General features: G+C 47.8%; 1 protein-coding gene across 2 annotated transcripts in view; it reads left to right on the top strand.

The window, feature by feature from the left end:
• Positions 1-7369: 7369 nt before the first annotated feature.
• Positions 7370-23654, top strand: part of nlrc5 (NLR family, CARD domain containing 5) — a 46153-nt gene continuing 29868 nt past the window's right edge. The window contains exons 1-11 of one of the 2 annotated variants that reach the window (XM_018751377.1): positions 7370-7436; positions 8782-8879; positions 8967-9278; positions 13900-13974; positions 14070-15753; positions 18753-18836; positions 20071-20154; positions 20549-20632; positions 20820-20909; positions 21969-22013; positions 22136-22165. In XM_018751377.1, coding sequence (XP_018606893.1) covers positions 8873-8879; positions 8967-9278; positions 13900-13974; positions 14070-15753; positions 18753-18836; positions 20071-20154; positions 20549-20632; positions 20820-20909; positions 21969-22013; positions 22136-22165 — 2495 coding nt within the window. In that variant the 5' untranslated portion in view covers positions 7370-7436; positions 8782-8872. The remainder of the gene's footprint in view (positions 7437-8781; positions 8880-8966; positions 9279-13899; positions 13975-14069; positions 15754-18752; positions 18837-20070; positions 20155-20548; positions 20633-20819; positions 20910-21968; positions 22014-22135; positions 22166-23654) is intronic. The other variant, XM_018751378.1, reaches the window with a different exon arrangement.

The raw sequence follows: 23654 nt of genomic DNA, 5'->3' as shown, positions 1-23654 counted from the left end.
CAGAATTGACACAGGTTGTCTGGTTATAATTACAATTGAATTTGTAGTTGGTGAGAGATGAGAAGCTCCACAGAACCAGGATGATAAAACACTGTGAAAATTATATATTGCAAGCAGCTTCCCTGACTCTTCTACTTACAGGTCACAGTCGGTTCTGTTGCTGGTCCTTCTCTCTGAAGTACTCGCATTCAGGCCCCTGGTTACCATGGGGTCCAAGGCAGCCTCAGCCAGGTATCTTGTGCCTCCGCATTACTGTGGAAAACGGACCGGTGTCGAAGGATTCTCAACTCTCAGGTGTAAGGCTCAAAGTAGCGAGCTAACAATGGGTATGTGTGCTGCAACTGGTGGTGTGAATCAGGCCGATGCCACCTGTCATCTAGAGTCCAGCTACTTCACGATATCAGGGTGGCATTGTACCATTGACCACAGGAGGCTAACACCATGGGATGCATGAAACTGGCACTTGGGGAGCACTGCACCTGCTAAATGAATACATGTAAATGCTGAATGTGACATTATTTGCTCCATTTAGCTCATATTTTAGTCCAAGACAGTCATATAAAGTAGGACCTGGAGAAACTTGAAGCTAGTTCTGTTGTTAAGCAAAATTGGATTCTTCTCCCATTCCAGCACACTGTCCAGAAAAGAATGTGCAGTACCATGACTTTCTTTCAAGTATACGTGTCCTTGTGCTGTCTTTGGCCATTCGAAGAGAGTCAGTGTTTGGGGAAAAAGTTGTCCAGTCAGAGAAAGCCACTCTGTGTTGTCTAAGTGAGAAGCGGTTTATCGCTTGACTTTGGCATCCAGCTGAAACCTTACCAGAAAAGTCTGAACCCAAACAGTTGGGAAGCTGCTCAGTCCTGGTCTGAGGGTCATGCTGGCTCCAGCAGAGTGCAAGTTTCAACACCCTTACTTTCTGTGTGGGGTTGTTCTGTGCTCAGGCCCTCTTACTCCAGTCCCACAGGACGATTGATGAGTCTGTGTGTCAGTCAGATGGTTGTGTAAAACTATATGTGTGTGATTTATCTTCTCTTCGAGGACCTCCTTGTGGAGCACCCCATAGACCAGGCGTCAACATCAGGACCCGCACACATCCAGAGGTGGGGTTACAACACCGAGGATTCTCAGACAGTACCCACAGCACCAGGTCAGTGCTGCCATATCACAGTTCTCAATGTGTTGATCATGTAGAGTTCCAGCCCTTCCAGAACAGGAAGTGGAGGTAATCCGACAAGCCGACCTGCTTTCACAGCATACCTCTTGTGGAGCGTCCAGCAGCTGCTCTGGCTGCAGCACATATATGTGCAATATTACTACATGCACTAGTGAGTACACCCCCTGCATGCACTTATAGCAGCAGCTGGCATAGTCACTACAGGTGGAACTTTGAACTTGAAAGACCCAGGCTCAAATGCCAGCTGCTGCCGTAGTACCCTTGATTAAGGTACTTACCATGAATTGGTGCAGAAAAATTACCCAACTATACAGGTGGTCCTTGATTTATGACCCATGCAATTCATAACTGGCTGTTCCTGTGGAGTTTATTTTACTTTTGAGTTCAATACTCTTTCGCTTTTCAGAAAAAGATCAGGTGAACAAATGTTAGTGTGTTTGCTCACAAGTTTATCTCAGTATGTGTATCATGGTGGCCTAACCGTTGACACTGTAAAAGCTGTGATGGCAAGCAATGGAGTGAAGGTGTTTCTGCAAGCTTCAACATTCTCCAAACATACAAACAAAATACACTCTGTATCACTAAAGAAACATATAACAGTAATAGATAAAAAGAGAAAAATACTGCAAAGCCGTATAAGCAAGTTAATAAAGGTGATGGATGGACGATCTGTTTGCAGGGTGATCTGGTTGCTGAGGAGGAGCTTGAGCATGACTGGCTGCACTGGGTGTACACGGCCACTCGTCTCACAGTCTTCATGAGCATTGTGTACTTCTACACAAGCATGAGCCGTTTCGCCCTGGTGCTGGGTGGCCTGCTTCTGCTCTACCTGTAAGTGTTGCCATTGCCCCAGGAATGCCCTTTTTCACCTGTGTGCTTGTGGCACTGAACTCTTGTCTGTCCCCAGACATGCTGCTGGTTACCTTTGCAGCACAGGGTCTAGGAACATGGCACATAGGTATTCCAGAACCAGCAGAACATGAACCGAGGCCACTTGACGCAGAGAGCAGCGTGATGTGTAGATGGGATATGAACAGTATTGGTACCGTGTTCCCGTGCAGGGCCACCTGAGCAGACTGAGCAGGGATCAAACCCACATCCTCTCGCACCACCCAGGAGCTGTGAGATAGCAGCGCTACTTGCTGTGCCACCGCGCAGGAGGTAGCTTGGTGCATGATTACCAAGTGCACAAACTATCTGCTCATTACATAATCTCTGGACAGTTAGCCTACACCTTCCATCTCTCACTGGACCTCCTGGCCTTAACTGAAACCTGGATCACCTCAGACAACACATCTACACCTGCAGATCTCTCCACTAACTACTCCTTCTCTTACACCCCTTGTTCCTCTGGCAGAGTTGGGGGCACAGGCCTGCTCATCTCTTTCCCCGTGGGAATATTCTGTTCTCCTTCTCCACCTGCATGATCTGTCCTCCTTTGAATGGCATGCTGTCTCTCTCACTGCCACAATCATTCTTGTGGTTGTTCTTTATCACTTTCCTAGCCCTTTTGGCAGCTTCTTGGATGACCTTGACATCTTGTTGAGCTCTCTCCTAGGGGACAGCGCTCTGGTGATTCTCCTGGGTGACTTCAATGCAAGCAGCCTTCTGTCACTCCTAGAGTCCTTTGATGTCTCCCTGTTCCAGTCCCCTGCTACTCACAAAGCAGGCAATTGCCTTGACCTTGTATTTTCCCGTAACTGTGACTGCCTTGTCCTCTCTGTTACCCCGCTGCATGTTTCTGATCACTTGTTCATTTCCTTCCAACCCTGCCTCACCACTAATCCCTCTCCTTTTTCTGCACCCATTGTCACCTTCCGCTGTAACTTAAAATCTCTCTTGCCTTCCTGCTTTGCCTCTGCCACACTGTCTGCTCTCCCTTCTGCCGCACAATTCTCAGATCTATCAATAGACGATGCCACTAACATTTTCCTGTCTGCCCTATCTTCCTCTCTTGGCTCTCTCTGTCCACTCTCTTCCAGACCTGCACACCCCAGTGCCACTCCATAGCTGACCGATACGTATGTAGGTACGCATGCTAACAGGACAAAACTTCGGGCTGCATAGCGATGATGGCCAAAATTCAAGACTCGATTGGATCTCTCGAGCTATTAACTACTTTTCACTCTGCTGTCTCTTCAGCTAAAACTACCTTCTACCATAACAAAATACAGTCTGCAACTAAAAAAAACCACACAGACTCTTTGCCTCCTTCTCATCCTTTCTGTGTCCTCTCCTGCCCCCTCCTCCTCCTTCTCTCACTGCTGATGGAGAGACAAAGTCAATGCAATCATGGGCAGTTCTCAGTATCACCCTGCCTGGTTCGCGCTGGACCCCCCTGTCAAGTCGTGCTCTCCAGATTCAAACCACTCTACAAATCTAAAATTTCCGACCTCTTGATATCACACGGAGCCACCACCTGCTCGCTTAATTTGACCCCATCGTCACTCCTACAGAACGTCTCCCCGCAACTCTCCACCTTCATCTCTAAAATCATCAACTCCTCTCTCTCCTCTGGCTGTTTCCCAGCTGTTCTGAAAACTGCTCTCACTTCACCTCTGTTAAAGAAACCTTCCCTGGATCCCAACTTTGTTCAAAACTACAGACCAGTCTCCCTCCTCTCTTTCCTATCTAAAACTTCATAGCGGGCCGCTTGTGATTAACTATCTGAATTCCTCACCTGGAACCATCTCCTCGATGGATATCAGTCTGGATTAAAAGATGGTCACTCCACGGAGACAGCACTTCTGGCGGTGTCTGATGCTCTCCAGTCAGCTAGAGCCGCCTCCCTGTCCTCGGTCCTCATCCTCCTTAATCTGTCTGCAACATTCAACACTGTCAACCACCGAATTCTACTCTCCTTTCTTAGTCAGCTTGGGGTCAAAGGAGCGGCACTAAGATGGTTTGAGTCCTACCTATCTGACAGATCCTATCAAATGGTCTGGCAGAGCTCCCGTTCTTCTCCTCTGCCTCTCTCATCCGGTGTCCCGCAGGGCTCGGTACTGGGTCCTCTTCTCTTCTCTTCTCTTCTCTTCTCGATCTTCTCGATCTTCACCTCCTCCCTCAGCTTGGTCATAGCCTTCCATGGATTCAAATACCACTGCTATGCTGATGATACCCAGCTCTTCCTCTCCTTTTCACCTGGAGCATCAGACATTTCTACATGCATTACTGCCTGTCTGTCAAACATCACTGCTTGGATGTCTCATCACCTCCAACTCAACCTTTCCAAAATACAGATTCTTTACCTCCCAGTTGGCCTGTCCTCCTGTCACGATTTATCGGTCAAGCTAGACAGCACTCATTTTGCCTACCTCCTTAGCTAAGAGTCTAGCAGTGATTAATGACTCAAGTCTATCTTTCTCTCAGCACATCGAAGCCACAACCCAGACCTGCAGATACATCTTGCATAATATCTGCAGGATCTGACTCTGGCCAACTACTTGTCCAGGCCATGGTGACATCCCGTCTGGACTACTGCAATTCTCTCCTGTGTGGCCTTCCCACCACTGTCATAAAACCTCTGCAGCTGATACAGAATGCTGCTGTATGAGTTGTTTGACTTGCCAAAAGCCATCCCATGCATCTCCCCTACTCATTTATGTGCACTGGCTTTCTATAGCTGCCCAGATCAAATTCAAGACCCTGGTTATTGCTTACAAATGCATCAATAGAACTGCTCCTAGTTATTTATATGACTACACCCCAGCTAGACCCCTTCGCTCGTCTACTTCTGCTCGCTTGGTGGTCCCATGCGCAAAAGATAATACATAAAGATTCTTGGTTCTGGTTCCATTGTGGTGGAATGACCTCCCACTCTCACTCAGAACTGCAGAAACTGTCTACATTCAAGAAGGGTCTGAAAACTCACCTTTTCCAGACTCACTTCACCCATGATCTCTCAAGTTCATGTATGGTGTAAATGTTCATGCACCGTAACTTTATGATCATGCCTTGATAAGCCTTTACACAGCTGCTACTCCTGTATTGTATGTAAATCTTTGTGTACCCTTTAAAAAAAATAGTAGGAAAGTGATCAGGATTAGTCTATCCTGAGTTTTTTGCACCTACTCATGCGATGAACGTCGGTGCATAAAGTGGACAGAAAGAAACTGGGTTTACTTAAGAATCACAGGTCTGCAACTGTCTCTCCTAATGTAATGCACAAATTGTATTTTCTTTGAGATGTACATTGCTTTGAAGAAAAGTATCCGCTAAATGAATAAATGTTAATGTAATGTAAATGTATTTGGGTCAAGGATTATGTCTTTTCTCTTTTGGGTGGACACTTTGTGGTTCTTTTCCACATGGGTGGCTTTAGTGTCCCGTAGGCGGACTGCTTCATGTTGCACTCACTATTCACATACACAGACATATAACCCAACACTTACTAAATTGTTAACTATCTGAATTCCTGAAGAAACCCATGGGGTGGTCTGCAGTGCCCCATTCAGGCTTGATGCCACATGTTGCCATGGTTACATTTACATTTATTTATTTAGCGGACACTTTTCTCAGAAGCAATGTACATCTCAGACATTAATACAAAAAGTGAATTCCACAACAGTTGATTTGCATGTAAGGCCCAACGACTATGCAAAGTGTGGCAGGTCGGTGCCTCCCAGTCCAGGTGCTTTTCATCAAGGTGATGCTGACAATGTTCCACTAGACCTGAACTAGCTGGGCCACCTTTGCGGTGTGCCAAGCAGGGCATCTGCTGAGGAATGCTTGAGTTTGTTAGGACTGTTTTAAAAAGTGAAAGTGAAATTAATTTATTCTGTGTTCTATCCATAAACATGTAACGCTGAGTATCAAAATAAAGCAGACACTCAGATTGAGCTCTTTTGTTTTTTACCGTTAAGCTTCTAAACTACCTTTGGAGGCCTGGAGGAATGAGATGCCACCTCAGTCATCATGCTGAAGTTTCATGTCTTTATCATTTTTACATAGGAACCAAGTCCACTTCCTATTTGATATCTTCACATGTATACACACTCACAATTTGTGTTTTTTAAGTCAAAATTTCATGTGATGTCCAGCCACATTTTGTGTTTGGACCTTTTGCTCCATCATCTGTTCGGACAACTAGCAGGTTTTTCTCAGTGACATACAAAGGCCCTTGCCTACTGGTTATGGGAAAAAAGTGGTTAAGGCCTAAGATAAAGTGTCAGTAATGTTCACCATGGTGCTCAAGCTCCAGGCCTTCTGAGCCTTTCGTGAGGAGATGAAACACAGTTTTGAAAAAAAAAAAAATCTGCATTACAACATAAAACACAGTATAGCTGGGCACTGCAAGTCGTTTTAGGTGAAACATCTTACCACCAGGAGGCGGTAAAACTCCATTCATTAAAAGGCTGAGCATGAGGCAGAGCCGCGGTGCACCGTCAGGGTGTCGGGTAAGTTCGCCACGTGCCTCCTGTCCAGCTTATAAGGGCTGGGCTCGACTGACCCTTCGTTACTGGAGTGGGCAGTGCCAGAGTTCAACTGGGCCTGCTGTCATTTCAGGTGTGAACCTGCGCCTAAAAGTCAAAGGTAAAAGGTCTGAACCTGAAACTTACCCTACCAACACCAGAGCCTCCACTGTTAGGATGATTAAACAAAGCCACACTGTGACTGTGATGTGACAGTGGACTGGGTGTGTTTGGACCCACAGATGTGCAGCACTGACCATCCAACCCTCCCTGTCCTTTCAGCTCGTCCTCAATCGCATCCTCGTACTTCTGTTCATAATAACTGTACAAACTGCTCATTCAGTGTGACGCGTGAATTATCTATGGATATTAATGTTCATCAAGAATGACAAAATTTGCCTAACGAGGAAAAAAGTAATGGGTTTAAATCCTACTTTTGTTCCGATCAAGGTATTTACCCTGAACCGAGCGAGTAAAAATTACCCTGGGAAAATGAAGAGGCCATTAATGCAAAATGCAAACCACATTAAGTCACATGGAGAAAAGTGTCGTATAATAATAATGCTGGCAGTCCCGCAGGACCAGAGGAATTGCAGCACATCAGTGTCCACTTTTACATACTTGTTTTTATACAAACACCTAAAACCTGCAGCTGTTCTTTTCCATTGCAATAATACACACACACATTTTCAGAACCGCTTGTCCCATACGGGGTCACGGGGAACCGGAGCCTAACCTTTATTAACGTCATTCTGTGTGGTAATAAAATTTTAATGCGCACAAGGTTAAAAATGAAAACATGAGTTTAGTTTCACTTTCGTCCTGAAAAACGTCTTTCTCTGCGGCGCAGGGTGAGTTTTTACTCATTTATAATTTTGTACGCCTCTATCCGTTTATTTATCGCACTGTTTCTGCGCGGATGTGTCGCACAGACGTCGATGCAGGCAGGGCTCAATCACTTATCCATTTTTAACTGATCGTTAGTCAATGACCATTAACCATTTGCAGTCTCCGGTATGTATGTACAGGTCGGACACCGAGATACACACCACACGGACAGGTCTTTAAGTTTATCATTAAAATTTTCTGTGTTCTTCATCAAAATGAGTCATATTTATTAATTTTAAGTCGGAATATTTTGCCGGTCAATCTACCGCTTCCATCAGCTCAGCGCGCGGCCGATTTTCGAACCCGGTCGGGGCACAAGGGTCCGGCTCGCGACGAGTCCCCCTGGCTCGTGCGGGACTCGAACGCCCCCCCAGAAACGTCTGGTTTACATATTGAGCGTCATACTTACCCACCGCGCTATAACCTATGTTTCAGCTACTAATGTTGTCCCTGGAGAGTGCGCTTTAGGTCCATTAGTGCGTGGGGGAGCGGCGGGCGGGTCCTGCTCTCTAGGGGGTCTGGGGTTCGAGCCCTGCTGGTGCCCTGCCTGCGACAGACTGGCGTCTCTCCCTAGGTGCGTCCCACGCTGCCAGGCTAAGCTCCTGCTCGCCGCGACCCGCTTGGGACAGCGGTCTCAGACTGTGTGTAATTAACAATAAACACATTACCTGAAGTATATTTAGTAAATCAAACGGTTATGAAATGTCACCCGCAAGTCTGTGTCAGTTCAACATCATCAGTCAAATTCATTTAAATGTAATTAATCATGGGGGTGCGGTGGCGCAGTGGGTTGGACCAGGTCCTGCTCTCCAGTAGGTCTGGGGTTTCAGTCCCGCTTGGGGTGCCTTGCGACAGACTGGCGTCCCGTCCTGGGTGTGTCCCCTCCCTATCCAGCCTTACGCCCTGTGTTACTGGGTTGGCTCCGGTTCCCCGCGACCCCGTATGGGACAAGCGGTTCTGAAAGTGTGTGTAATTAATCATCATTTAGGGCAGGAATGTTGTTCAATAACGAAATATTAGACCCTAATCCTACAGCAAGTGGAACAGCGTTTAGAGCCGTCACCTTACAATCGAAAGACCGCCCGAAAGTCGTTGGTTTAAACCCCTTCTCCTTCTGTCGTGCCCTTGAGGTACTTACCCTGAACTGACACAATAAAAAATACCTTGCTTTATGAATGCATAGACCATCTGTGGAAGTCTGTAACTGTAAGCCACTTTGGAGATGAGCGTCAGGTGAATGAATGGATGTTAATGTAGAGAAAAGTGTCTGGTGAATAAGAAAATAATGTAATGCCACTGTGATTTCAGCTGTCGCAGGGGCCCGGCTCCCTTGGCCTCACGCTCTATGAGGCTTCCTCTTGGCTGAAATGTAACAGCAACCCGGCAACTTTTGCCCTAGATGAGCGGTAATAATCAGTAAAAAGATTCCTTCTGATCACTGATCAATAAGGTCAATCAATTGATGATACTGACGACAGTGCTCTGTTTCGCAGCCCCCGCGCCCATGGAGGAGGAAGCGGGCAAACCCGACCTGCTCTCCGTCCTGGCCCAAGTGGCCCCTGAACTCGTGGACGTGCTGCACCGGCAGTCGGATGACGCCCTCGAGCGGCTTTTCAGATCCCTGGGGCCCCCGGGGACCATCAGCTGGGGTTGGGGAGTCCAGCGTAGTGAGCACATCCGGCACATGGTAGAGCTCTTAGGGAGCGCGGGGAGCGCCAAGTGCATGCAGTTCGTGCACATCCTGACCATGATTTGCAACCTGCCGTTACACCTGGAGTCGCAGCTCGTGTCAGCCGCCGGATACGGTAAAGACAGTAAAACATACAACAATGCAGTAAAATGATACATATAATACCACAGTACAGGACAGTTTATTCTTGGAGCGTGTTCACAGACTTATGAATAAAACACCTGAGAATTCACAGTCACTTGGACCACAAGGACTTGGTTTACGAACGGCCAAGTTACAGATTTACTGAGATATATTTTCTCTTTTATTTACAGATCAATGGAGATTTACTGAGAATTTTTTCCTACTTTTTTAATCTATTTCTAATTGGACTGAATAGAAGGAGTTTGTGAAGAGGGCTTTTTTAATTTTAAGTTACCTTTAGTTTTAATGTAGCTCAAAGTTAATTAAATAAAATGATAGTAGTCTACATTATAATAAAATCATAAATTATAAGAAAAACTCTTAGAAATTGTTTTTATTTGTCATAGCTATTTCTGAGAACTAAACTGCAGAATTCAAGGACGTTTGTATAATTTATCTTCAACTGTGATTTAGAGGTAAAAGTAACGGGACACAAACAGAACCCCAGTGGAGTGAGGGAGAGGAAAGATGGCGCTGCCCCTTCTGTGTCCTGCACACATACAGACTGGAGCAGTTTGCTTGTGTCACTTTACAGTTTTGGAGTCAGGGGTCTGGACCACAGTGCTAGCGGCACTAGGGTGCAGCTAGACAGTGGGGGTCTGGTGGGCAGCAGAAGGTCTAGTCTTTATCACACCAAATTTACTGTTTCAGGTAATCATTACTGTGCAGTGAGCAAGGAGCACAATGAACCAAGTACCTCCTGGTATGTGTGTGTGTGTGTGTGTGTGTGTGTGTGTGTGTGTGTGTGTGTGAGTGAGAGAGAGAGAGAGAGTGAGAAACTCCAGCCGTGCAACTGTGTAGTGAAAGGGAACTCTCTCCCAGCTGTGTATCTCTGTACTCTAAAGATGGTGCTGTGCTCACAGACCTATGGTGTGACCACAATGGTTCTTAATCGTTGCGCACTGTTGCTCTGACCACCTGCTGAGAGCCTGTAAAGAAACAGGCGCCTGAGAGCAGACCAGTTTAGAAGTGAAAGTGAAAGGAGACACCATTTTATTCAAACAAGTCTGGTGTGCCCTTCCTGGATCAGAGCCTTGGCATGGTGGAAGGGCTTGCGTGATCTAGGGATCTCTAGAGCTGTATTGTCAGGAGCAGTATGTTCCTGGTAGGGTCTTCCAAGGCAAACAGGTCTGGAGTGAAAGATCCAGACTAACACAATCCAAAAACCCCCATGAAAAATGAAAGCAGGAGAATGTTTAGCCTATTCGGAATAGGGTCACCGGGACCTACCCCTGGAGCCAGGCCTGGGGGTAATGTTCCTAGGCGAGTGCCTGGTGGCTGGGCACCCCACGTAACCTGGCCGGGCTCAACCCGAAAAAGCAACGTGGGGGGGCCATGTGGGCCCACCACCCGCAAGGTTCAACATGGGGGTCGGGTGCAATGCTTTTCAGGCAGCAGGAGCGGGCAGGGTGGAGGCGTAGCATTGCAGCCCCTCACAACAGAAACTGGCTCTTGGCACATGGAATGTAACCTCACTGGGGGGAAGGAGCCAGAGCTGGTGGGGAGGTTGAGAGATAACGATTAGATATACGTAGTTAGGCTCACCTCCACTCACAGTGTTGACTCTGGAACCAAACTCCTCGATGGGGGTGGTCTTTCCCACTCAGGATTTGCACAGGGTGATAGGTGCCGGGCAGGTGTGGGAATACTCACAAGCCCCTGGCTGGCTGCCATACAGTTAGAGTTTATCCCAGTGGATGTGAGGGTCGCCTCAATGCGACTTAAGCTCACAGAGACAAAAACTTTGACTGTTGTGTGTGTGCTTATACACCAAACAGCAATTTACACTATTCAACCTTCTTGGAGAGGGTGGGTGGAGTTCTGGATAGGGCCCCACCTACAGACTCCATAGTCCTGCTGGGGGACTTCAACGCTCACATTGGCAATGACTGAGAAATCTGGAAGAGGGTGATTGGGAATAACGGCTTGCCCGATCTAAACTCGAATGGTGAAATGTTATTGGACTTCTGTGCTGGTCATGGTTTGTCCGTAACAAACACCATGCTTGAACACAAGGATGCTCATAAGTGTACTTGGTACCAGAGCTCCTTGGGCCAAAGGTCAATGATCGGCTTTGTAGTCGTTTCATATGACTTGAGGCCACATGTTCTGGACACTCGGGTGAAGAGAGGTGCTGAGGTGTCAACCAATCACCATCTGGTGGTGAGTTGGATCAGATGGTGCGGAAAACTGATGGACAAACCCAGTAGACCCAAGCGTGTAGTAAGGGTGTGCTGGGAACGACTGTCGGAGGACCCTGTCCGGAATGATTTTAACTCACACCTCCAGGAGAGCTTCTCCTGTGTCCTGGAGGAGGTAGGGGACATGGAGTCTGAATGAACCCTGTTCAAAACCTCCATTGTGGAAGCAGCCAGGCACAGCTGTGGCCAAAAGCTTGTTGGTGCCAGCCATGGTGGCAACCCGAGAACCCACCGGTGGACACCAGTGGTGAGGGAAGCTGTCAAGCTGAAGGAGGCCTTTAGGGCCTGGTTGGCTCTGGGGACTCCTGACTCAGTAGACAGGTACCGGCAGGCAAAAAAGGCAACAGCAGCTGCGGTTGCAGAAGCAAAATCCAGAGCATGGGAGGAGTTTGGAGAGGCTATGGGAAATGACTATTGGTCGGCCTCAAAGAGGTTCTGGAGAACCATCCGGCGGCTCAGGAGGGGTCGGAGGAGTTTTTCTCAGGCTGTGTTTAGCAGGAGTGGAGAAACTCTGACCTCTGATGAGGACATTGTCGGGAGGTGGAAGGAGCACTTTGAATAACTCTTAAACCCAAGTGATATGCCTCCCTTACAGGAGTCAGGGCCAGAGGCTTCCGGGCTGTCAGAGTCCATTTCCCTGGTGGAAGTCACTGAGGTAGTTGGAAAGCTCCACAGTGGCAAAGCACCAGGGCTGGATGAGATTCGCCCGGAACTGCTTAAGGGACTGGATGTTGTAGGGCTGTCATGGCTGATACACCTCTGCAATGTTGCATGGACCTTGGGGACAGTGCCCTTGGATTGGCAAACTGGGGTGGTGGTCCCTATCTTTAAGAAAGGGGACCAGCGAGTGTGTGCCAGCTATCAGGGTATCACACTTTTCAGCCTCCCTGGGAAAGTCTATGCTAGGGTGCTGGAAGAAAGGCTCCAGCCGATAGTTGAACTTCGGATTGAAAAGGAACAATGCAGATTCCATCCTGGCCGTGGAACAGCGGACCAGCTTTTCACCCTCTCACAGATTACTGAAGGGGCATGGGAGTTGGATAATCCAGTCTACATATGTTTTGTGGACTTATGACCGTGTTCCCCAAGAAATTCTGTGGGAGATGCTTAGGGAGTATGGGGTGCTGGGGCCACTACTGCGGGCCATTTGGTCTCTGTATACACAGAACGAGAGCTGTGTCCGCATACTCGACATTAAGTCAAGCCCATTCAGTGCGGGTGTTTGACTCCGCCAAGGTTGTGCCTTGTCTCCACTGCTGTTTGTGGTTTTCATGGACAGGATATCAAGGGGCAGTCAAGGTCAGGAGGGCATTCTATGTGGGAGTCAGAAGGTGATGTCTCTGCTTTTTGCGGATGATGTTGTCCTTTTGGCATCATCACATGGTTGCCTCCAACACCCACTGGAACAGTTTCCAGCCATGTATGAAGCAGTTGGGATGAGGATCAGCGCCTCCAAGTCTGAGTCTATGGTTCTCTCACAGAAAAGGATGGCATGCCCCCTCCAGGTAAGGGGAGAGAATTTACCCCAGGTGGTAAGTATCCTGGGGCCTTGTTCACAAGTGAGGGGAGAAGGGAGCGTGAGATCGGCCACAGACTGAGAGCAGCAGCAGCAGTAATGCGGTCACTGTACTGGACTGTAGTGGTGAAGGGGGAGCTGAGCCATAAGGCAAAGCTCTCTATTTACTGGTCGATTTATGTCCCTACCCTCACCGATGGTCATGAACTCTGGGTAATGACCGAAAGAATAAGATCGCAGATAGAAGCAGGGTGTTGGGACTCACTCTACGTGACAGGGTGAGGAGTTTGGACATCTGGGAGGAACTCAGAGTGGAGCCACTACTCCTCCACATTGAGAGGAGCCAGTTGAGGTGGTTCAGGTATCTGATAAGGATGCCCCCTAGGTGCCTCCCTTTGGAGATATACCAGGCACAGCTGACTGGGACGAGGCCTCGAGGTTGTCCCAGGACCTGCTGGAGGGATTATACTGTATCTCACAGTTGGCTTGTGAACGGCTGGGGATCCCCTGGGCTGAACTGATGGGGCGGCTGGACCTCTCTGCTCTCCCTGTTGCCATCGCGACCCTAGAAGGACAAGCGGGCAAGAAAATGGATGGATGGATGGATGGTCCAGTGTGATGTTGCCCGGTTGGCACGTCAGGTAGTGCTGTTCACCCCCAGGGCCATGGTCACAGGCTATGGTCCAGTTCTGGTTCAGTCCCCCTTAAAATGCAGGATTGCTTGCACTGATTTTTTGATCACCAATTCAGTGTTCATCCTGCCATGACACACATACACGCACATGCACAAGCACACACACCCTAATCTTCTCTGTCATCGGTTTGTTTTGTTTCAGAGCTCAGCGGAGAGCAGCAGCTAGATGAGCAGGATCTCCCATTGCCGCCACCTAAAAGGAAATATTCGCTCAGAGGTACAGATATGAACTGTACTTTAGGGGGTGTCATGCTTTGTTTCGGGGTGCTTTGTTCCCGTGCACTCAGCTGATCGAACCTGTGTCCCCCTCAGTGATGACCACAGACCCGGTGCAGCATTTTGAGGCATCTATAAAGGCCAGCCTCTTGCGACGTTACGAGCAACTCTGCCGAGGCCTGGTGCGTCCTGTGCAGCTCGCTGACGTGCGTGTGGCTGTGCGCAGGACACCAGGACGCCCCCGCGAGGGGGAGGAAGGCAGCACGGAGCACATTACTACAGCTGAGTCCTTCCTGAGACTGCGCCCAGGGGTGACAGTGCTGCTCGGCCCTGCCGGCTCCGGAAAAACGGTGGTGGCGCACTGTGTGGCATGCCGCTGGGCCCAGGGCCAAGTCTCAAGCTTCCGCCTGCTCCTCCTGCTTGAGTTCCGGCAGCTGAACATGGTGGCTGAGTGCATCTCTCTTTGGGACCTGCTCTCTCGTCACTCCCCTTGTCCCGAGGATGAGGAGGCTGTGCTCACGTTCATCCTTGCCCACCCAGAACAAGTGTGCCTGATCTTCGACGGCTATGATGAGTTCCACACCAAGTTCAGCCCTTTGGGGGCTCACAAAGGCCCTTGTGAACCTCGGCTGCCACGCCCACTCGCTGAGCTATTCTTGGGGCTCTGCAGTGGCACAATCCTACCCGGCTGCTCCCTGCTGGTCACCTGCAGGGTCCGGGACCTGCTGAACCTAACTGACAGCACCGTGGACTGTGTGGGTGAGTTGCTGGGATTTGACAAGCCTCAAGTAGTGGAGTACGTTGAGCAGTATTTCCAAGGCAAAGGTCATGGCAAGTGGGTGATGCGCCACCTGCTGGAGAGCCGTCACCTACTCAACATGTGCAGCATACCTGCGCTCTGCCACATCTGCTGCATCTGCCTGGACCATCTTTTCTCTAGGGAGCCCTGCAGTGCTGCCCTGCTACCCGCCACTATCACCCAGGTGTATGTCCACATCCTGAGGGCATTTCTCAACCAGTGCAATGGACGCAAGGCTGAGGACCGGGTTACACCACTACTGCGCACTTACCAAGCTGAGGTGAAGGAGCTGAGCCACCTGGCGCTGAGGGGGCTTGATGACGACACCATCATCTTCTGCGATGATGACCTGCGACAGGAGGTGCGCGCCTTTGCCACGTCAACTGGCCTCCTTTGCTCCCAGGAGCTGTGGTTGCCTGATGGGTCTTTTGGAGAAGGCTGTACCTTCATCCACCTCACTATGCAGGAGTTCCTTGGAGCTTTGTACCTCATGACCAGCGAGAGTGCCACTGAGGCCCAGCTTCGAAAGAAGCTCAACCTCAAGAGCCGCTGGACCACGAAGAGTGACCCCAAATCTGTATTCACGGATTCTGTGCACCTGTACCTCTGTGGACTGGCGGCTTCAGCCTGCACTCCCTACCTGATGCAGCTGGCAAGTGGAGACAGCAGGGTGAGGCAACGGCAAGCAGCTGTGCTGAAGGTCCTGCAGCAATTTGCAGGCAGCACCTCCCTCACAGGGCCCAAGGTGCTTGAACTGTGCCGCTGTGTCTACGAGAGCCAGGATGAGCAGCTGGCCAGGAGCGTGGGGCTGCGGTGCCACTTTGAGCTACGTAACATATCACTGACTCCCGTGGACATGGAGGCCCTGGTGTTTGTGATCTCAGCTGGCAGACAAAATGTTGTGATTGATTTTGGCGGCTGCTCCATGGAACTGGAGTGCCTGGAAGTCCTAGTCACCTGTCAGCACATCAGCTGCCTCACGTGAGTCCAGCTCTACTCCTTTGCATTGTAGAGACCCTTACCAGGGTAATTGGTCTGGAATTCCGATAAAATTGTGATTTTGGTTTTATCATACTAAATCTGATCAGATTGTTCTGTCTGTTCAAGTAGTGTATGAATGGAACCTTAGAGAGAAACATTATGTTTACATGTTGCTTTTCTCTAGAAGAACTTACAATTACAGTGATTTTTGAAAGTTTGTGAACGCTTCAGAATTTTCTCTGCTTCTGCATAAATATGACCTAAAACGTGATCAGATTTTTCTGCAAGTCCTAAAACTAGATAAAAACAAAAACATTATACTTGTTCATTTATCTGAGAAAAATGATCCAATGTTACATATCTGTGTGTGCCAAAAGTATGTAAGCCTTTGCTTTCAATAACTGGTGTGACCCTCTTGTGCAGCAATAACTGCAACTGAACGTTTCCAGTAACTGTTGATCAGTCCTGTACATCACCTTGGAGGAATTTCTTCCCATTCCTCCTTCCAGAACAGCTTCAACTCAGGGATGTTGGTGGGCTTCCCTGCATGAACTGCTCACTGCAGGTCCTTCCACAACATTTCTATAGTATTGAAGGCCAGGACTTTGATTCAGCCATTCCAAAATATTAATTTCCTTCTGCTTTAACCATTCTTTGATACTTGTGTGTTTAGGGTCGTTGTCTTGCTGCATGACCCACTTTCTCTTTAGTACCCTGACATTTTCCTGTAGAATTTGCTGGTACAATTCAGAATTCATAGTTTCATTAATGATGGCAAGCCATCCTTGCCAAGAGACAGCAAAGCAGGCCTAAACCATGATACTGCCACCACCAGATTTCACAGATGGGATAACGTTCTTATTCTGGAATGCAGTGTTCAATATTTTTCTAATGTAGAATACAAATACTAGTATTAGTAAAGTATTTTAATGCTGTATGTTACTTTCACTTTCATTTCTCAATCTGTTTTCTTTCACTTTTTGTTTTCTGCACCCCTATTTTAGGTAAGCCCTTCTGTTCCGGTGACCAATAATCAATGTAACTTGGAGTCACAGAACAGAACAGAAACATTCATAAAATGAAACAACATTTTTAAAATAAAATGCAGTCACTGACAGACACAATGACTGAGTCAATAAACAATGTGGTTCCTGAAAAAGCTCAGCCAGGTGATGGTATCGTATACCAGATGGAGGGGTCCCAGTTATTATGACCAAATATCTGGCCACATCTGGTTCCCTTCAATGTCTACACATTTAGTAAAAGCTTAATAATACAGACATCCCCTCATTTATTTACTGGATAGGTTATGTAAAAATTTAGCATGAATAAATTATTAGGTGGGGGGCAGGGGCGCAGTGGGTTTGCCCTGTGCTTGCTCTCTCGTGGATCTGGGGTTCAAGTCCTGCTTTTGGGGTGCCTTGTGATGAATTGGCACCCCAGGCAAGACACCAGTCCAGGGTATGTCCCCTCTAGCCTTGCACCCTGTGTTGCCGGGTTAGGCTCTGACTTGCTGCGACCCCACTTGGGACAAGCGGTTTCTGTGTGTGTGTAAATTATTAAGAAGACTTTTATAGTTTTGTTGTTCATTAACATTTAACATGTCTGAAAAAGTACTTTGAGTGCACAAACTCTTGTTCAGTGTTCACATTCATCCCATACACAAGTACAGCATTCCTTATATTTTTATTGATCACTGACAGTCAGGAACAGTAGACAGGCGCAAGATCTGCAGACACTGTGAGAATGACATGAATTAATGTGGTCCCACACTGCTGCTCTGTGCTCTTTGCTGCCTATTGCATTGACTCTGATAGAACCTGAGATTTTAGAAAATGTAATAGCAAAGAAAATACAGTTGAAAATAAATGAATAAACAGGATAACATTTTTATCATTGAAAAATTGTAACATGAACCTTCGCAACACAAATGGATAGTATGTAACCCTTTTCAATTTTCTGGGCTTTCATAGTTTTTTAACATTAAATTTGATCAGGTCTTTGTGTTAGTTCTTGTACAGGTGGTGCTTGACTTACAAAATATGTGACACAGTGATTGACTGGTGTCTTACACCATGAACCTGAATTGGACAAGCATTTATTGATAATGGATGGATGGAAATGTTGAAGAATTCTATACAAATCTGCTATAGCTTTTTCTCAGGACTTTACAGAAACTAACTTATGAATGAGGGGGTGTGGTGGCGCAGTGGTGCAGTGGATTGGACCGGGTCCTGCTCTCTGGTGGGTCTGGGGTTCGAGTCCCACTTGGGGTGCCCTCCGGCGGACTGGTGTCCCGTCCTGGGTGTGTCCCCTCCCCCTCCGGCCTTACGCCCTGTGTTACCGGGTAGGCTCCGGTTCCCCGCGACCCCGTATGGAACAAGCGGTTCCGAAAGTGTGTGCGTGCGTGTGTGTGTGTGTAACTTATGAATGAACAGAGTGCCATCTGTAGCCTATATTGACTGCAACTTTGAGGTGTATGACACTTTGGAGTTACGAATAAATCAAACCATGAACAGACATCCAATCCCAGTTGAGTCTGTAAGTTAATGAAGGAGGACTGTAAACAGGGAAGAGGGCATACTGGTCTCTATGGGGGACATGGACACTTTCTGGATGCTGGCTTTGATGGATGCTGGTTGTATGAAGAATATAAGGAAGTGGGGGATATCCTTTCTTGTAACCTAAAGTTTTTACAGGCATTTATCTGAAATCAAAACTGAAGGGCTGTGTGGCAGAAGCAACAGAGTATTGCTGCCAAGTTGTTGTGTAAGTGTGGGGAAAACCCAACACGTGTTTTGCTGCCTTCATCACTGAAGGGAGGATCAGATGGACGGAGATGAGAATAAACTCATGAGAGGAGAAAATCAGTGGCTTCAGGAGCTTTTTCTCTGAATCCGAGAGCAAATGTGAAGTTTCCTCCTAATGAGGTAACAGTTGTGGGCATGTCTGTTTATTTATGACCAATTTTTTAATGACATATAAACTCCAATTTTCAGTTTCCGAAGCAGGAAGTATGACGACAAGTTCGCTGAAGCCGTGGCCGCTGTTCTCCCACGACTGCCAAACCTCAGGCGATTTGCGTGAGTGTCTTCCTTATCCCCCCACATGGCTTGAACAGCGATGAAGTCTCTGCACACAATGAATATTAACATTCTCACCATCACTATTCCTTTCAATGTATCCACCAGCCTTATGTGATTCACACTGAGTGGGGCTGACTGTTGGATGAGCACAGTGCACAGGACTTTTGAAAAGGGATTTCCCTGACACAGTGTCTCAGTATCGGCCACTTAGTGGTACAATGGTTGGAGCCATCACCTTGCAAATAGAAAGGCAAGCAATAACATCCCATCTCCTGATACAGTACCATCACCTGATACTATACTACCTTATAGATGGGTAAACCAATGTAAGTATTGTGGTGTAGACCTCACACTTTGAGACACCTTGGAAAAAGTGTCAGACAAAAAAGGAAAAATATTATTAACAATAATTATCTGTAGTCTAGGGGTGCGGTGGCGCAGTGGGTTGGACCGCAGTCCTGCTCTCCCGTGGGTCTGGGGTTCAAGTCCCGCTTGGGGTGCCTTGCGACGGACTGGCGTCCCGTCCTGGGTGTGTCCCCTCCCCCTCTGGCCTTACGCCCTGTGTTACCGGGTAGGCTCCGGTTCCCCGTGACCCCATATGGGACAAGCGGTTCTGAAAGTGTGTGTGTGTGTATCTGTAGTCTGATCTCTCCCTTGGGGGGGCACGGTGGCACAGCGGGTTTGGCTGGGGCACGCTCTGTGGAGGGCCTGGGCTTCAAGTCTTGCTTGGGGTGCCTTGCGGTGGACTGGCATCCCATCCTAGGCGTGTCCCCTCCCCCTCCAGCCCTGCATCCTGTGTTGATGGGTTAGGCTCCGGTTTACCTCGACCCTGCTTGGGACAAGCAGTTGTAGACATTGTGTATGTTGTGATCTCTCCCAGAAGCACTGAGGTACTGTACTGATCCACTTGTTTTTAGTCACCTTCTAGATGAATAATAATAAACAATGTGCATGTGAATGATTTACCCATTTATACAGCAGGGTAATTTTCACTGTGTTCACCTTGGTCAAGGCTACTGTAGATGGAGATGGGATTTAAATGGAGCTCCTTAAGGTGGAAGGAGATAATCTAACCACCACACCTCCTGGTGCTTCAACAGCACACAGGACCAAACTAGACACTTTTAATGCATGTTGGCAACAGTAACCGCTGCCCTACCTCCTGATCACCCTGTGTTATGTAACTGAGGCATCATGAACACCAGTAATTGGCTCTCTGTTCCACCTAAAGGTTCATCGGAGGGAACATGACTGAAGCTGGAGCAGCAAAACTGGCCCGGGCTCTCGAGAGCTGCCCCCGCATTGCGGAGCTCAAGTACTGACTGCGGTCACTGCTGCCACTCCATATCTCATCCCTTTGGGATGTTTAGTACATTCCAGTGTTCAGGTAGACTCTGTGCTGTTAAACTGCAGCACAGGGGAGAATGCCACTCTGAAAATTGATTCTATTAGTTTGTGTATAGCAGTGGTTTGAGCTGTTGGGGGTCAGCTGAGCTCCTTGCAGAGGTGCACAGCGACATATCTCCTAGCAACCAGGAAAACAATCAGTCATGTGGTTAAGCCAAAAAGTCTTCAAATGTGTTCTGTTCAGAGCAGGACTGTAAGAAGGTTTGCATGAAAGTTGGGGTATGGGTGGGGTTGGGGTGGGGGTTGGTTGTGTTGGGAGTGGGGATGGGACAGGGGTAAGGCTCACTCACTGTCTCTCTCAGTCTCAGTGACAACATCCTGGGTGACCAGGGGCTCCAAGACATTGCTGAGGTCCTGCCCAAGATGGCGGGTCTGACCACAGTTCAGTGAGTGCACTGATCCCTGATTAACACACACTCTGATGTCAGTTATGGACAGAAGCTGCACTCAGTCACTCAAACCTTCACTCAGACTTTTTACTGACAAAGTCATTTACAGTAAGAAGATACAGATTTCAGATGTCTCATCATTTGCTGACTCTCTCTCTCTCTGTGTGTGTTTGTGTTTTCTCAGTCTGGGGAAGAACAATGTGTCCCTGGATGGTGTCCTCACCATGGTGGAGAAGTTGGTCACATGTCCCACCTTCCAAAAGCTTCACATGGAGTGAGTTTCTGCCTCTGTCGACATGGCCCTGCCTCCCGTGCCATACTCCCATACAGGAGTTGCATAGAGTTTGCTGTGAGATAACAGCTGATCCTGCAAATGTTGTACAGGATGTATCTGCAGGACCAGGTTGTGGTTGTAATGTGTTGCAAGAAAGACAGAATTGCATCAGTCATTACTCCCAGGCTCTTAGCTGATGAAATAGGTGAAATTAACAAGTTATCCAGTTTGACAGAGTGTTCTCAACAGGAGGACAGACCAAGTGGGAGGTGAAGGATCTCTGTTTTGGAGAGGTTGAGTTGTAGGTGCTGATCAGACAGTCAGGCAGAGATGTCCGAGAGGCAGGCGGGATGTGGTGGTCTGGACCTTAGAGGACAGAGCCTGAAGAGGATGATAGGGCAGAGAAAAACATATTAGTAGCATTGCCTGTTGACAGTTCAGAGAACAGTAGAGTAGATGGGAGAAGGGATAGTGCAGCAGAGGAGGGGGAGAAGGGGGAGAGAGATTTTAGGTTACGGAGGAAAGTGACAGGAAGCAGAAGCACAAGAGGGGTTTGTAGTGATGATATAGGGCTGGAAGGATATGAAGAAATGATCAGATACATGCAGTGGAGAAACAGAGGACAAGAGAGGCATAGTTTTAAGAGAAGTCAACATCAGTGTGATTGTTGGCTTTCTGAGTAGCAGAGGACAAGGACAGCATGAGGTCAAAGCACTATACTGAGCAACAGAAGGCTACTTGCATAAATGTCCCCAACACACAGGTTGATGTCACCCATAACCATTGATTCATTTAGCTGACATTTCTCTTCAGAGCAGCTTAACATTATTTATTGAGGTGGCTAATTTTACTAGAGCAGTTTAGGATCAATGGTACTAGCTCAAGGGTACTACAGCTGGAGGTAGGCTTTGAACCTATAACCTTTGGAACTAAAGCCAACAGCTCTAACCACTGTACTAATGACTGTTCATGCTGCTTAAGTGCACCATACTGGGCAGTGCACTTGTATGCATTGAGACATCTCACACACTTCTGTTTGTCTCTGTGCTCCTCCTGCAGTGACCTGAAGGACACGAGGGAAATCCATGTGTTACTTTCACACAGGTGGGTCTTGTTAACACATACAAACACATACATGTTACACACATATCACTAGCCCATGTCATGAAATCACCTTGTGTTTAAAGTGCTCCCTCCTTTCTCACCTCTCTGTCTTGTCCCTGCAGCCATGTGCCTGCTGAAGAGTCTACTCTCAGGTACAATGAAAATTACTGTGGTGATGGAGGGAAACAGTTTATGATTTCATCAGAATTGCCAGAATGTCACAGAGAAATCATGAAATCGGTACTCACTTGAACATCAGCCTGCACAGTGTCAGTGTTGCAGATAAATGTAATTGATCCCAAATAAGGAAGAAGAATGAGTACAAAGCTAGTGAACACCATGGTATACGAGCATCAGGGTCACTGCAGTGAGGTTTTTGCAGCCCGGTCACGTTGGGGGTTCCCAGCTGACTCAATAATGACAGGTAAGGACCTTCAAGGACACCTTCAGGAGAACTGCAGCTGCACATCTATTTTCAGATGGTTTCTCAGCCTTTACTCAGTAAAGTTGCTTGTAAAATAACATTGTGGTGCACTCTTTAATTGTTTTACAAGCAACTTTTTCAAATAACACCTTGCAGCTGTAGATATGCTTCATATATAGACTGACTCTCTGTTAACCGGTCCCAGTTCGTTCCTGAAACCCATATGTAAAAACCCAATAATTTAATGACTTATTCCATGGTTTATTATCAGGAAAAAATCCTGTTTATTCTAAGCCCATTCCAGGTTCAGTCCAGAATCAACCTAATTTATACGGAACATCATAAACAGTTATGTAACACATATAGTAAATCACTGTACTGTAGAGTGGGCGTGACTCTATCGACGATTAATCACATCCGTTTGTTTTGGATGCCATTGCTGGAGTAGTTTTGGCTTTGATTAGGAATCTCAGCTGACAGGAATTAGCCTGGTTTAAATAGGTGGTGACCCGTAGCGACAGTGTTTGCAGCAGCCTCTTGGTGCAAAGACTTGGAGTGCAATGACAAGGGAGTCTACCTGTGGGAGTTCACCGAGGGAGGCCACCGGCATTGTGTCTACGGCAACCAAGCTGTGTGACATCGCTACCACCGGAGCCCTTTATGCTTCCGCTGCTACCGTAACCTGGTTTATTCCCGTCTGTCAAACCCTCCATCCTGCTTCAGTTTCTCCATGGGACTCTGGAACTGTCAGTCTGCAGTGAGAAAATCTGACTTCACACCAGCCTATGCCTCCCATCTCTCACTGGATCTCCTGGCCCTAACTGAAACCTGGATCACCCCAGAAAACAGAGCCACACCTGCAGCTCTCTTCACTAACTACTCCTTCTCTCACACCCCTTGTCCCTCTGGCAGAGGTGGAGGCACAGGCCTGCTCATCTCTCCCCGGTGGGAATACTCTATTCTTCCTCTTCACTTGGATAATCTGTCCTCCTTTGAATGGCATGCTGTTTCTGTCACTGCCCCAAACACTCTTATTGTGGTTGTTCTGTATTACCCTCCTGACCCTTCCTGGGTGACCTTGACATCTTGTTGAGCTCTCTTCCAGGGGGCAACACTCCGTTAATTCTAATGAGTGACTTCAATCTGCATGTCGAGGACATTCATGCAAGCGGCCTTAAATAGCTCCTACAGTCCTTTGACCTCTCCCTGTCCCAGTC

The sequence above is a fragment of the Scleropages formosus genome, chromosome 1, assembly GCF_900964775.1.
Source record: "Scleropages formosus chromosome 1, fSclFor1.1, whole genome shotgun sequence".
Classification (NCBI taxonomy): Eukaryota; Metazoa; Chordata; class Actinopteri; order Osteoglossiformes; family Osteoglossidae; genus Scleropages; species Scleropages formosus.
This window is presented reverse-complemented; position numbering and strand designations above follow the sequence as displayed.